The 15,601-nt window shown below is 48.2% G+C and overlaps 1 protein-coding gene across 19 annotated transcripts in view; it reads left to right on the plus strand.

The window, feature by feature from the left end:
• epb41a (erythrocyte membrane protein band 4.1a) overlaps positions 1–15,601 on the plus strand; it is an 81,736-nt gene that overhangs the window by 52,078 nt on the left and 14,057 nt on the right. For 6 of the 19 annotated variants that reach the window (XM_088931679.1, XM_088931681.1, XM_088931668.1 and 3 more), the window contains 5 exons: positions 2,121–2,359; positions 3,535–3,594; positions 3,713–3,754; positions 6,098–6,160; positions 9,783–9,962. In XM_088931679.1, coding sequence (XP_088787805.1) covers positions 2,121–2,359; positions 3,535–3,594; positions 3,713–3,754; positions 6,098–6,160; positions 9,783–9,962 — 584 coding nt within the window. Of the gene's footprint in view, positions 1–386; positions 504–1,012; positions 1,112–2,120; positions 2,360–3,534; positions 3,595–3,712; positions 3,755–6,097; positions 6,161–9,782; positions 9,963–15,601 lie in introns of all 19 variants that reach the window. The other 13 variants (XM_088931677.1, XM_088931661.1, XM_088931671.1 and 10 more) reach the window with 7 other exon arrangements.

The following is a 15,601-nucleotide window of genomic DNA, read 5'->3' on the forward strand; positions in this document are numbered from 1 at the left end:
GCACTTCGTCCAGCTCTTGCGTTTCGAGAAGAGCGTGCAGCAATGTCACAGACGCTAAGAAACTTCTTAACCAACTCTGCTGGAACAATAATGTTTTCAAAGAATTTGTTTTCTTGGGTAGGATGCCAGAAATATAACAGAGGTTAATGGAAAAAGTGACAGTTGAGCTTTTTTGGGCTTCCTCGTTGTCCGCCACACACAACATAGAATCACAGACTGGCTGTGCTGCCACCTGCTGGACACTGCCATAGTGACAGCAGGACAGGTGCAGGCCGAGACGGACGCACTGGGGTTTGAGAGCGTGAACAAGAGTCTCGAAGGATCCAGGCTGAAGCGCGCGCCGCCCAGCCGCGGCCTGCTGCTTTAACATGTCCCCGTCTCTCCAGCCGCCGAAGGAGCTACCCCAGCACCGCCGAAGCCAGCGGTGGATCAAGAGGAGAAGGAAGACGACTGGTTTGTGTTGCTGGACCGCGCAGCTTCCCAGCACACGCCTGAGCCCCCAGGTACCCCCTGCTCCTGCAGCTTCGCAGAGCCCAGCCATCCCAGTGCGCACCGGGGCCGCAGTTCCGAACCGCTTCTGCTTTTGAGACAGAACTCGGCTATCCTTTTAAAAAAAAAACCTTCCACGTGCTGTTCGGCGGCTTCCACCTGCTTTTTAAAGACGGGATCGGTGGTGTTGCTGAACAAGACAGAAGACAAGTTGCATTAGCTTTGCTGTGCGTTTACCCCTCAAGAAGTTTGCTCCTTCGAGCTTGGGGACTCTTGCAGCCTGGAGGCCGCTTCTGCATCTCTGCTAGTGCTCGTTTGTTTCTGCAGAAGAGCTGCCTTAGCTACGTCCCCAGCCTGTGCAGGCAGGTGTAGAAGTGCTGGCATGTGGCCTGTGCACGAGGACTGTTTGCTGCTTAAAGAGAGCAAAGTGTCGTCTCGCACGAGACGCGAGCTGCCCTCCTCTCCAGCCCAGCAGCCTCCCTGGGGGGGCTCACTCGTTCTGACGTGTTCCCACTCTCTCCAGCGGGGGGCAGTGTTGCCCAGCCTCGTCCCACGGCCGCGTCAGAGCGAGAGTGGCAGGATGACTGGTTTGTGCTGCTGGACACCACCCCCAGTTCCCCAGGTACCCCTCCCCCACACACACCCAGCGCCGCCCGTGTGGTGCTGCCACCTGCTGCCCATAAACTCCGGTTGCACCATAGCTCCCTTCGCTACAATCCGTCAGAACGTGCTTTTGGACTTCTCTGTGCTCCGCTCACCTAGAGGGTGGTGCGGTGTCTGTCTCCTGTCTCTTTCCGGGTGTGCTGCACACCTGTATCGGTGCAATCTTCATTTTGTTGTTGGTATCATTGCTCGTTAACGCTCTTAACCACAGTGGACGTCGATTTGTCGCTTGGATGCCAGTAGGTGTGTTTTCTTCTTTCCGGAGTTTATAATCAACCCTCTGTTGCATGCATTCCGCCAATATGGTGGAGAAGAAAAAACATTTTTTCTGAATTTCTTAAAAGGATCTGTGTTGCACAAATAAAAACATTGTTGGGGTTATTCGTGTTGTCCATGTACTGACTTTGAGCATATATTTTACAGTGTGCGATAGAGGGTTAAAACGGCTATGTGTGTGATGGGTGTTATACAGTGAAAGCCCTGTAGACTGCACAGAAAAAGATGCCACGTTAATCAATGAGCAAATTATAACAATTTTAAAATGTTTGCCCCTCATTGTTGACTACATATAATATGGTGATGCTCTATGATGCTTGAGTTAGACGGGTGCAAAGTGTTGTCGATTTTTTTTTTAAAGGAGCAGCTTTGACCTAAAGGTAATGTGTACAGGAGATAACACTGAGCATAGAACAGAGCAGACACCAACACAGCAGCAGCCCAGGCCTGAGCCAAGCTGCCTCACAGGGCTGCTGTGGTATTTCTGACATGGATTAGAAGTGTTGTGGTAAAGCTGGTTGATTCTTTTTTTCGGACTGTTGGTTTTAATGTGGCGGGACTTTGTGCGTCACGCAGAGTGACTCAACACGTGGACACGGGGTTCTGGCTCATAGGGTAATCTCTCTTCCTGCCCTGTGAGTACAGTTGGGCAGTTTTAATCTCTGGTCCCCCCCTCCTTTCTCCCCCAACAGCGGTGGTGCCAACCCCTGATAAGAGCACGCGCCCGGTCAGTGCCCCGGTCATCTCCCCTGTGCCGCGGGGAGGGGAGCCCAGCCTGCCGGCTCCTGCCTCGGCCGCCCCCCCAGCTGACCAGCGGGAGCTTCCCCCTGCCGCGCCCCAGCCCCCCAAGGAGGAGCAGAGGACAGCGGAGGTGAAATCCGAGTCCCCGGCCTCCGAGCCCTCCCGACCGGAGCCCGCACAGGAAGTCAAGGTACAGCTCTGATCGGCCCTGGAGGCACAGGGAATGTCAGATTACAGCACATCCATACCGTGCAGAGTAATCCCTGTGAAAGTGCTGTCTAATGCGGTGGAATACAGCGTAGCCACAGGTACTGCAGTGCAGTAATGGTAGTTCATTGAACAGCAGTGCAGTAATAACGGTACCATGCGTTTCGGTGAATTACAGTGGAAGACAAGCTGTTGTGCATTTCACAGTATCGCATTTTATAGTAAAGGTAATCTGTTACAGTGTAATAGCTGATCAACAAAGCGGTGGCTAGATTTCTTTGCAGCAATGCATAGTGCCTGCGTTTGTTAGCCCAGTTACCGTGTGTGGAGATGGGTGGGTAGGGGGAGTCAGAGTGAGGTGGGGAAAGGCTTTAGGATGCAGTTTCTGAAGTGCGAATCTGAGCGAGTTCAACTGAATTCAAGTAGAAGGGCTCGTTCTGTTTCCTTTTCCATTCTGTTAGTGGACAGTGATGTGCAGTGTGTCAGCAGATGATGTGATGCGTGTTGGAAGGATGCTGAAAGATTGATGCAATCGATTTTGCATGTAGAATCAAACAATAGATTATGGAACCGAACAGCCTTAGAACCTGGTAGACTCAAAGATATGAGCAGCGTTTGCATGTTTCTGCGTTGCTTGTAAAGGGTTAAATTCACTTTGCGGTCAGGATTACTGTTCCACTATTTCTGAGACATTCCAATTTACATTCTAGATTTTTCATTCATGACTGTACTTATTAGAAATCCAATAAATGCATATGCATATCACTTTAAACAAGCCCCATTATGTAATGTGAGTGTGTGTCAGAAATGAACCTGTTAGATTTATTTTTTTGATCCAAAATGATCGAAAAGCAGTTAAATGTGAAGGAGTACATTGGGTTATCTGTCATTGCAAGTATATATTTGAAGGGATGTTCTGAAGTTTCATAAAGTGGGTCCTATGCAGTGACGTTTACTCCGTTTTAAGGTTTGTTAATGAGTGATTAGAATTGCTGCTCCTGGAGTAGGACCTGTTGTCAATGTAGAGCTGTGCGACGGCTGTTTTACTGCTGCTGCTCGCCCATGCAGTGCCCCCCAGGTAAGTCACGCTGCGGTAGCTGTAGCAGCAACAGGCCCCATCCTCCCCCGAGCGTCTGACCTGTTTCTGTGCTGATACAGGTGGGGAGGGAGAGGAGGGAAGGCCCAGCAGTCACCGCCAGTAATGGCGAGAAAGCTCAGGTTTGTGTCCAGAGCCTGAGAAAAAATATTAAAAGCCAATCGACATTTCTATACACCCGTTTAAGAGAGCAGAGCGGTACTAACCTCCCTGCCTTTCTTTCCCTCTGCGGGGAAACAGCGCCCTCCGGTGGCGGACGAGGAGCTGGTGCGAATGCGGAAGGTTAGATCACAACCATTCTCCCAAACCTCCACCCCCCCCTCGCATCCCCCTAGCGGTAGTCTTCATTTCCAGCCCTGCCTCCCTACCCCCCCCCATCGTTTTGCTTAAAAGAGGCTCTACGCTGCTTTTCATTAGACCTCTGAGAAAATGCTCCTGTTCCCTGGGCCATGAGCTTCTGTCAGCGGGTTGTACAAAACACTGAGAGGCCCAGAGACAGCAGAGAATTGACTTGTTCTGTGCTGCCATGTCTGTCAGACTCCAGGCTCAGGGCAGAGAAACTCACCAGACCAGGATGGGCTGCTCCCATTTCTTGTGTGCTGAGTGTTCCCTGTGTGATCTGTTGCATGGGTCATTTCGAACCTGCTTGCTTTGTGGTTTTGCAGGTTGTGTTTGGGATCTTTCAGCGCGTATGTGCACCCGCAGAGTCAGCCTCTCGGTCTGCTAGGAGGCGTGACTGCGAGTGAAATAAGGAACTGGGTCAATTTGTTGACTGCATGCGGACAGCGTCAACTTTAAAACTTCCCCAGTCCTTTCAGAGGTTACAGAGGTGATTGATGGTGGAAGCAGGGGACAGATGAGAGAGTTTTATCTGCATGTTGATTTTTTTTATTTAAAAAATCATCCCAAACGTCACTTCCAACTAGTTTGACCCAGTGAAAAAGGCATGGACAAGAGTGACTAGTTGCAATCGAAAAGGACTTGTCCTTGCAGAAAGAGGGTTGTCCTACCTCCTGGCTAGCCACAGGGGTTCCCTTTAGACACCCCCCCAAGATAGTTCTCCATCTGGAAGCAGGAATTCCGAAACCTGCTGAGCACAAGGAAGATCGGCTGTGTATCTCTGTGCTGCCTGAAACAGTTTGTGAATGGCAGGCCCGGTCCGCTTCCCGTTTTCAAGGCGCTTATGCCCTTTTCACAATTATTAGACACATGCGGGGCCCTCACCAGTTTTTCCTGTTTATACTCTTTGCCCTCCTCGTACCTGCATTATTCAAAGTAAGAGTTGAAATATCAGGCTGAATTTTTCGGCTGAATGTAAAGAGACAAAAAAGCCTAGCATGGCGAAATGGTTTCTGGGTCTCGGACATGTGGTCATTCGTGGATGTGCTCCTCAAGAAGCCCGTGTCCGTTGACTAGTCCATGCCTCCCCTACCGACCTGAACCCGGCTGTGTTTTCATCCGGGCGGATTCCTCCATCACCTGCAGGACTAAGAGATGAATGAAGGGACTTTGAAACCTCCAGATGCAAAGCTGCCATGATTTTGTTTACCATGAATTGGTAATATAAGTTGAGGTGGCACAGTGGTTAGCCCTGGGGCCCTGAGTTTTGTCCCAGGCCCAGGGTGGTATCTGCGTGGAGTTTTCTCTGTGTTTGCATGGGCTTCCTTCAGGTGCTCTGGCTTCCTCCCACAATCCGAAGACTTACTAGTAGGGTAATTGGCTTCTCGGAAAATTGGCCCTTGGTTGTCTGTGTGTGTGCCCTGCAATGGACAGGCGTCCCTTCCAGGGTGAATCCTGCCTTGTGCCCATTGCTTGCTGGGATAGGCTCGGGCTCCCCCGCAGCCCTGCATTGGATAAAGGGGTTAGAGAACAGAAGGGATATAAATTATCCCAACATGATCATTAACAGATGAAGAGACCTTTTCAATAACCGCAGAATATATTCCAATGCTCTACCACTGTTTCTACTACAGAGTATCTCTTCATTTGGGATTTGTCCTTTGAGTGCTAGAAGTAAGTGCTTTCAGATCTGTCCTCAGCTTTAAGACAAAAACACACATTTCTTCAATTTAGTTAGCACAAATCAGATCTTCGTCCTGAAATGGACTGAGACATTAAAGCCCATTTGATGATAGATGCCCTTTTGTGAAAACACCCTTAAGAGAGTTTTGCTTGGCTGCATTTGTCGTTTACTCTACAGGCTAGAAAACGACAGATATTTCAAAGAGCTCTGTCATGTCTATGGAAACAACAGCGTGCTGTCTCTTTTAACTTGGGCCCTTCCACTCCTCACTGCTCGTGATCACCAGTCTTGTCAAACCATGTCTACCCCCTGACCCCTGACCCCTGACCCCGAAACGCCTCCGCCAGCCCCTCACGAGAGCGACCGCGTCTCTCGGCATGTGTCCTTGCGGATGCGCGGCCTGCTCTCACACACCTCCCATGGCTTCGCTGAAGTCGCATTTGGTTTTGTTTTGTTGCTGTTGCCATCGTTATTCTGGTCATTGTTATGGCATTAACTGCCATTTCAGTTGCAGCCTTTTTATCAGTGCCACAAGAACAACATTCAAAAACAAATGTGCTTTTTTTTCTTTTCTTTCCCCCTTTTTTCTTCATTTTTCACAGAAAAGAGCAAAGAAAATTGAGGGTGAAACTATATATATCAGACATAGCAATTTAATGTTGGAGGTTGGTATGAACTCTGAAGCTGCTTGTCCCAAGAAGTTTTTGTTTGTTTTTGCTCTGCGGCTGGTTTTTGCTGTTGCATGCACTGCATGACCTGATGTTCAACAGGCTTTTTTTCCACAAACATCGCTTTTCAGCATTTTTTTTAATTTCATGCGCACATGTTAGCTTTGCATTACCCTTTTAAGCTTTCGCCTTTTTCATTTTTCTTCTTCATTTTAAATTCTAGCTTCGAAGTCCCGTTAGATTCGCCTAGTTCACTTTTAACTGCTTGTTGCAAAATATATGATTGGGGTCTTAGCGCCTTGTAACAGCACCTCTACAGTGAAATGTGGAATTGGGCAAAAAGGTTTTCCCGTAACCTGGATTTAAGAGCACTGACTTGAATTTGATCCAAAGGTTTTTGAGAATTAGCTGCTGCATCTTATATTTTTATGTAAAAAAAAAAGTTGTTTTCAATTCAACCTGCATTTCTGGCACTGGCTTGAACTCAGTCATTTCTTAAATGGAACTGAACCAATTACTGATTTTTCTAAATCACTTGACAACAGCCTTCACATCTCCCCCCTCTCCTCCCAAAAAAACTTCTCTACCTTCACCTTCTCTTCCAGAACTGTGTCCCCTTGGACTCCTTTCCTTACTGTTTCTGTCTTGTCCGAAGATTAATGGAACTGCCTGTCATCAGTGATGACAGCGATGACAAATCGTTGCTCTGTGTACTGATTTTGATCCAAGGTGCAGAAACGGATTGGATCCTGCTCACAACTGGACCTTTTAGTGTGCTTTGCATGGCTCTGTTTGTTCAGAGGACAGCGTGAACCCTCAGGTTTGATGGTCTAGGCCTTCTTGGCAAACAGTTGGCCTCCAATTCACTTAAGAAACTTGAACGTGCGCCAAATTGGTTTGATTGCAAAGAAGTTATTAATGTAATTACACTTGGGGGGGAAAAAAAACATTCTTGGCATTACAACCCATGCATTACACAGCGGTACCCAGGGGAATGAAACGGGCCAGGGAGGAGACAGAGGAGGTTTCAGACATACAGTAGGGTCAGCCAGCAAAATCCAGGTGGCGCTTTGATAAAACTTGATTCTTCCCCTCAGAGGCTTCAAGAGAAAAGGCACTTCGACAGGGTAGCTCTCTTAAGAACGCTGTTGTGCTAAAGCGATTCTCCCAGTCATATATTTCTGCATCGGCTCATGAACTGTCCAGTGCTGACGATACAGCTGCTGCCGCCATCACAGAGCCTCGGCCCACTCCCATCACATGACCGTTGGCCACCAATCAGAGCCTCTCCACCACATCACGTCACATCCGTCGCCCGCCGACAGCCTCGTGGGCTTAGAAAACTACCTGCTTGCTCTCTTGTTACTGTGTCTTTTCCTTCTTAAGTCACTGTTGCGCGTGCCGGCGCTTTTGCTAGATTAGAACCCAAGACTCCTGTTGCACAGAAGGTTTGAGGTCTCCATCGGTGAGATAAGTGCAATGTCAAATTCCCAGCTATGGGGCTGCATTATATTGGTGTACAAGCCACGGTAGCCATTAGAAATGTATGGCTGTTGCTGGTGAGCAATATCTCTCTTAATGCAGGCCCACATGTACTGTATCCAGTATCCAAGCTCCTCGTAAAGACCTCACATCAGCTATACAGGAGATTTTCTGTTTTCTGCCTCAATGCACAGCTGGTGAAACACTAATAAAATGGTCCCAACTCTTGAAAAAACCCACTGATGATAGCTGAAGGTATGTAGGACGGTGAGTCAGTGTCCGGGTTAAGCCTGTGATGCCACAAAGCCATTAGATCCTAAAAGACAACTGGTGATCTGCAGGGCTAAATTTCTGTCATAGGCAAGAGAGCATCAGCTCCACATTGCCTATGTGATTGTGGACACAGTAATGGCCACTATCAGTCAGATAACCTGTACAGATAACTTGAAGGCAAGAGCTTGATCATGACCCATGAAAACAATTATTTGTATGTCAGTGTGGATGAGATTGCGGGTTATCACAGATTGAGAATGGCAGGAGCTCAGTCTCAGTCCTCAGCATTCTGATTCACATGGTGCATTTCCCATGCAGAGTTATTGGGACAGAACTCACTTTTACAGGATGACGCACATGGTCTGGAATCCCTGCAGCTTTGATAGAATATCCATTTTTAATCAATTTCTGTCAGTGCTGTCTTTTTTTTCGTCATAATGTTCACACCAGATATTGGTCGAGATTTGCCGTGCATTCACAGTGATCAGTTTGATTTTCATCTCTCTTTTTTAAAAAAGTGTTAGCACTAGCAGTACCAACTAATGGGAGTGCTTTCATAGGCTGTTGTGAATCTTGTATTTCATTCCAGATTAAGAAACCTGTCAGATTGACATTGCAAGACAGAATCTCAAGATTATTCAGTACTATTTCAAATGTAAAGAATTCTGATTCTGTCATGTAAATTAATTAAAAAAAGAGATAAATGGTGACCATTTTACTAGTGTTAGTATGCAATATAAGTCCTGCTTTGTTTACAAGAGTTATGTTTGTTGAAATTTCCCTTTTTATTAAAAATGTTTATGGTTACATTTAATTTCCTCTGAGAATCCCAGCTCAAGTATAATCAAGACTGTTATTTATTTTAAATGTTATGCTACAGAATTCTCTTAAAAAACTGAAGAGAATCTGAAAGCTATGTGTAAACACCTTGTTTTAGTGAAATTCCCAAAATTCGTAAATTCCTGCCACGTTCATCAAATCCATCAAATTGTGCAGGCAGACAGTCTTGTAAGAGGAGGTGAAAAATGTGTTTTCTAGCAGCAGAATCCACAGTGAAAGGTTGAAAGTGGAAGAGCATTTAAACATGTTTAGTGATGCGCATAATCTTTTAAGTGCCTTGAGCCATCCTTGGTCTAAAAAAGTTAATGTAGTTTTAAAGGAGCATGGGATTTAAGCCAAGACCCTTTAGATCTAGTGCCTCACATTTTGATGTTGTTTTGAAAGGTCAATCTCATCATTTGTTTTAGCCTAAGACTGTTGCACACAGTCCTCATCGGTTTTGAAGGGAAAGGGAATTCAAGGTTGCTGCAGTGCTGCCCAGTGTATTACAGTTTCTTATGGCCTGTGGCATTAAACTTCCTTGTCGTTTTTTCTCTTCGTTTGTCACAACTCCTCCCCTTCCTCTCTCTGTCCTGACATCTGTGAAACCTGCCTCTGCCATTCTGTTCCATCTTTTTTCTCTCTTTCTCCATTTTTTCTCTTCCTGAACCTGTCCGACTTGTCCCGATGTTTCCTCCTCTTCCCCACCTGTCTCCCCTTCTTCTCTTCTCTCTGTCCTGTTCTCCTTTCCTGCATCTGTCCTGCCTTGTCCTGTCCTCCTCCCCTCCTGTCTCTCCTCCTTCTCTCTCTGTCCTGTCCTCCTCCCCCCCGTCTCTCCTCCTTCTCTCTCTGTCCTGTCCTCCTCCCCTCCTGTCTCTCCTCCTTCTCTCTCTGTCCTGTCCTCCTCCCCTCCTGTCTCTCCTCCTTCTCTCTCTGTCCTGTCCTCCTCCCCTCCTGTCTCTCCTCCTTCTCTCTCTGTCCTGTCCTCCTCCTTCTTCTCTTCTCTCTGACCTGTCCTGCCCCGGCCCGCCCTGCCCCTCGGCAGGACCTGGACAAGACGCAGGACGAGATCATGCGTCACCACGCCAGCATCAGCGAGCTGAAGCGGAACTTCATGGAGTCCGTGCCCGAGCCGCGGCCCAGCGAGTGGGAGAAGAGGCTGTCCACGCACTCGCCCTTCCGCGCGCTCGGCGTCAACGGGCAGGCGCAGCCGGGCTCCGACGGGGTGAGTCCTGCGTCTCGTGCCGCTACGGGCAGGCAAATAAACCTGTTGCCGCATATTATCACATTGTCACAGGGCTCATTTAAAACTGCTGTATAGAGCGAAGAATTTGAAATATGCTGTGTCAAGTGTATTATGACATCCTCTGCCTTGTGGTTTGCAACAATGATAGGAACAGTTTGAAAATCCTTTTGCAGTCTATAGTGTCATTGGGAATACACAAGTAGGTTTTGATCTGGAGCGAAGAACCCCAAAGCTCATTAAAGTGATCACCAAAGTGCTCTTGACATGTCTGGACCATCAGTCCTGGTTGATCATTAGTAGGCCTCAGTGTTTATCTCCTGTTGCATGTATGAAGTAATTAGAGCTTGTGTCACTGTATTGGTACAAAACACCCACGCTGATAGGCAACTCTGTTTGGTTCACCTGCTGTCGGAGTGCACCTGTTTGAGTGGCCCACGATATGTTTAAAAAAGTGTTAAATCACTGCCAGCCAGTGTTAATCTCCGTTTCGTAGTAAATCTTCCTTGCAAGATTGTCCTTACCAGAAATGTTTCGCTGTTGTTAGACCATGGGTCGGTAACCGAATACGTTCTTCTTTTTAAAATTTTAGAATCTCCCCCATCATTTTTTATTATACGCACACCCACTTTGGAATCATCACTTGCTTTAAGATGATGAGATTGCTTTAGGACTCCCATGGGAATAATTGTAACCTGCAGAAATGCTTTTCCTGTGCATCCATCTGCAAAGTCATTTATCTCCACTCTTCCAGTTGGAGGGTTGGTGAATCTCTCACCTGCTGGCACCCAGCGAGTTGTGTCCCAGCTTCACGTTGGCCATCCTCAGCCAATTGACCAGGGCTGTCAATCGGTGACGTGACCAAGACAGAGTCTAGCAACATCTGAGACTCAGAGCTGTACTGTACCTGCAGTCCAAGCAAGAGCCTTTTCTCCTTAAAACTCTAGGCTAGAGTCCAACATAAGTAAAAACTACCACAGAAAAATGAGCACTCTTACCCCTTTCTAACGTGCAGTGTTTTGGGAGGACATTTAGGGGAGGCGCAGGAGAACTCAGAATAACAGTTAACCAAGCTTCACAGAATCTCATGAAGCACAGTGCCATACAGTTCTAAGGGTTAGTTGAAAACGGGCTTACATCTTTTGTTATTCGTAACATGCAAAAAATATTTTACAGCTGGTAAACAACTGTCACTCTTGGGATTGAGTCTCTCACTCAGTAGAGTGACTGAAACAGATAAAGATTTTTTTTTCTTTAATGCATAGGTGGCACGGTCACCTTTATTTGCATGGCAAGCCAATTGAAATACATGTGTGCTAGAAGACTAGAGAGAAATCCACAGAACTATCCCTGTTCCTTTACTGTGCTAGCGTACAGTGAACCAGTCTGGCCACTGAGTGGCGTCAGAGGCTGAGGTTCAGAAACTGCGCAGCGAAGCAGAGGTCTTCATGCTGCACCTGTGCGATGCTGCATCCTCCACTAGACTGTGTTACAGTTATAGGCTGTTCTTTAGTTCTGCGTTAGGAAACCTTTGGATGGTCTACTTTAGTTTTTACCTGATCAAGTGATGAATTGGGCTATTTTGAAAAAAACACAGGAAGTTATGGCTGATAAGACAGAAGCAGTTTGTCACAACCTCAAGATGCATAGAATAAGTAAGATTATATTATGCAAATGTAGTCCTAGCTCCTTTATGCACTATCACACAGCTGCTCTGCCCAAACTGCTCTTATGGTTAAGTCATAAGAAAAGGTGTTCAGATACAGTATATACACACCTTTATGTGTAAGTATGCCTTTAAGTTATCAAGTGATGAGTAGTGCATGGAGGCACTGGTGCAGACTGCCCAGCCCTGCCACCACCAGCGAGCCATTTTCAGGGCTGCGTCTGTGCGCCTCTGCTTGCCTCTGGCGCTGCGCAAGGGGAGGGGACACGGCAAGAGGAGCGACCGCGGTTTCTGAACCTGCCTGCCAGCACCGGGTGCCCCTGTCCGTCCTCCACGCAGGCCCGGGGTCGGCTCAGTTGTTTCGATGTGGAGTGAACATAAGAGCACAGGAAGACCCTTCGTGCTGGTTCACTGCAGACTGTAGTCAGATCAGTCCCTCACATGGCCCGCAGGGATAATTGTGGGCAGGTGCTGGCTCTGTGGGGTGAACCACAGCCAGAATCATATAGCTAGAAGAGGGATTTCAGGATGAAGAAGGTTTCGGGCTCTTTCAGTATAGGATGTTAATTTGCACTGTGGTCTATACATGTTTAACATGCATACATGCAACATAAGACCTGCAGACTGTTTGATTAACATGTAATTTAAGTGCGTTTTTTATTGGTTTGACTATAGCATGTGACAAATGCCTTAAGCAGTGCAGAAAAACAGCAGTGACCTCTGCATTTAACTCATCCCTCACTGTCTGTCCTTCTCTGGCAGTACTAGTCTTTACACTTTGGAGACTTCTTTTTTCCCTGTGCTTTGAACTTGATCTGCTGCCTCTTGTGTCTGTCTCATGTGTTTTTCTCTATCTGTCGCTCTACTTAAAATGTGTGTGCGTGTGTGTGTGCGCGTGCACAGGTGAAGGCACCCCCTCGCCCACCCACTGAGAGAACGGTTGGTGGCGACTCTGAGGTAAAGTTACTCTGACTTGGCGCTTTTAATGCAGAACTGCAAAAAACAAACGTTTCAAAACGCAGATATGACACAGGCGCTATGGCTATGGCCTAAACAGCTAATGGCCCATTGAACGCTGAGTTGCACCCTGCTGGCGTCATCAATGTCCTGATTCACAAGGCCTCCCCTTCTGCCTTTCCCCATTCTCCTCTCCTTCCTTTGCTTTTCCTCCTCTCCCACCACCCAAGAATGGCTCCTTCTCCGCTTGGGACACTCGCTTGTACGCATGGCTGTGTGTCTTGGAGCAAAGCTGCATGACTCTGTATAACCACTCCTTTATTTATGCAAGGAACAAAAGAAAGAAAACAGCAGACAACGGCGAACACAGTCCAAGGAATAACTGACCCCTCTTCTTCTCCATGTCGTTGTGTCTTCTCCCCTCCACATTTTCCCTTCTCATTATCCTCCTCTTCATTGACCGGTTTGATATTCCCTCCTCTTCTCTTCCCTTCTTCTTTCCAAGTCCTATTCCAGTGCTCAGTGTCCCAACACCCCTCCCCCTTCGTCTTCATCCCCCACTTCAGGGGTGTGCAAAGACGCCACCTCGCGGCATCACAGCGACCCGAATCACTTCATCCGCCTGAACCAGCTGCGCACCCAGTTCTTCCTGTCCTAGCGCGGAAGGTCTGATGACCATGGCCAGGCCCGAACTCTAGAGTTAGGATCAGCAGTGTGACTAGGAGAAGTCAAACCATTCAGAGCAGGGTTGTCTTCCCCCTGCACAGCTCTAGGGATTGATGCGTTCTCCCACTGATCTTAAATGATTCTCCAGAATCCAGAGACTGAAGAAGTCCGTACTGTAGGGCTCGCAATGCTCCCCTACCTCAACCTGCAGCTCCACTGCTCTCGGAGAGCACAGGGTAGTACGTCCTGCATGAGCACCTATTATTCTTATTTCTTGGCTGAATCTGGAAGCTAAAAGATCAAACATCTGGAAATGTCTCCATGCTGTACATCTTAACGTCAGTAAAGTTTCAAAAAATGAAAAATCCTTAAAAAATGTTGTCCAACTGCCTTGATTAAGGTATAGCCTGATTGGAAAGCTCTTCAATTGAAAATGTTTACATGGGTCTGCTTTGCCAGCGTGGATCCAAATGATCACAACGCCTGCTGTCTTGCCTGACTGTACTTAATCTTCTGCCTGAGACCCTCAGCCCGAAGCTGGAGGGAGAGCTCCACTTCCACAGCTTCGCTGCATGAATGGTAGCACTCTAAAGAACCGCACAGCCCACATCCGAGTAAAAAGGCTTGAGCATTCCCTTGGAAGAGCCTGCATAGTTCCACACCAAGACTGCTGAATATAAGGACACAACCAGGCAAGATATCAGCGTATCGGTGATTCCTGATTGCAGAAATCTGGTGCACAAACGGTGGGTTGGCCGAGTCAGACTGGTAGGTTTTACAGGTCTTACAGGTGCTATAAAGGTCCTGGGCCATTCACTACTAGTGAAGTGAAAGCAATTTCAGAAAAGCATTCCTTTCGATCAGATGACTAAAAACTCAATCACTGACCGGGTGCCAGCGTTTTCTGTAGTTTGGCTTTGCTGCGCCAACGTGTGTTGGTCAGCTTGAATTCACAGACTGCGGACCAGGACTAAGCCAGGATACCCTTCTCACCATGCATCCCACTGCCATACCAGGCCAGGGAGATGGATGTCCGTTGCATTCGTAGGGGTTTGTAGGGATCTGTAGGGATTAGATGCGAGCCAGCCCATGCACCATCCTTTCCAAACCTCGTGACAGCAACGTTGTCACGTTGACCTTTTCCCATAATTTCTCTCTCTGCTGCCTTCGCCAGAGTCGGCTCTCTGTGTCGCCGCTCTCTATCCGGAATGATTTCCCAGTAGGGTCTCCCTGCTGCCAGCAGCACAGTGCAGACCTAGTGTGTGCCCCCTACACAGTTCTGGACACTTAAAGTATTATTGCTGGACTTGTTCAGTGGGATCCAACTTAACAGAAAACTGATGAAACTGATGAAACGGTGTAAAATCTACAACAAGTAAGAAATTTGCCGATACTGCGAGCACAATTTCCTTTAAAACGATGATTGACCTGGGATATGTGAAATTACGTGGGTGTAAGATCCACTAGGACGTGGAAAGTTGTATGATTTTCTAACGGTTTCATAGATTCCACAAAACCCCAGGAGGAAGGGTACTCCTCATTTGGTTTTAGATGTTTGATGGGGGAGGAGAAGCTGCTTTGAATTAAGAGGGAGAGTTTGAATTAGAGAAGCTGCTCCAGTTCACCCCATAATCGTGCCCCTCGTCTCCTTTGCACACCCCACCCCCCTGACCTCCTCTCCTCTCCCCTCTCATTCCTGGTGTATCACTCTTGGCATTCCACCTCTCCCACACGTTCATCACTCTCTGTCTTTCTTGGTCTTCTGTCACGCCATACAGCCGAAGGGACGTCCTCTGTTAGTACAGGAAGAAGAGGAGATCGGGGAGGAGGGGGCGCCTCCGCCGGGGCCCCAGCGCGCCGGGGAGCCGTCCCGAAAGGTTTCAATCGCCATCCCCGAGGACGCCAAGCGCGCCAAGCCCTGCCAGCTCTACCCCGTCCTGGCACTCCAGAACCGCCGGCTCCCCTTCGTGGTGTCCTGCCTGGTGGTCCTGGCGCTAACCCTGTGGTGGCTCGTCTTCATATGAGGGGCAGCGGCCAAACACTGTTCCCCCTCCCCGCCCCCCCACCCCCCACCAAAAACAAAAAGACAAGCCCCGCTCCTCTCGCCACCCGTCCCGGCAGACTGGGTTCATTCTGAATCTTCCAGCCAGCCTGCGTGACCAAAGCCTCCCTCGGAGACGAGGAGCCGCTGAGTGAGCGAACGCGCGGGCGGGCGTGCGTGTGTGTTCGTGTGATCTCTCTGTGTTTCTTCCACGTCTCCTTCTCCTCCATCTGCTCTCTGCCGCGGAAATGGACCTTCACTTCCTGTCTCCTCTCCTCCCTTAGCCCCACC

Source organism: Atractosteus spatula, chromosome 14 (genome assembly GCF_055471065.1).
Source record: "Atractosteus spatula isolate fAtrSpa1 chromosome 14, fAtrSpa1.hap1, whole genome shotgun sequence".
NCBI lineage: Eukaryota > Metazoa > Chordata > Actinopteri > Semionotiformes > Lepisosteidae > Atractosteus > Atractosteus spatula.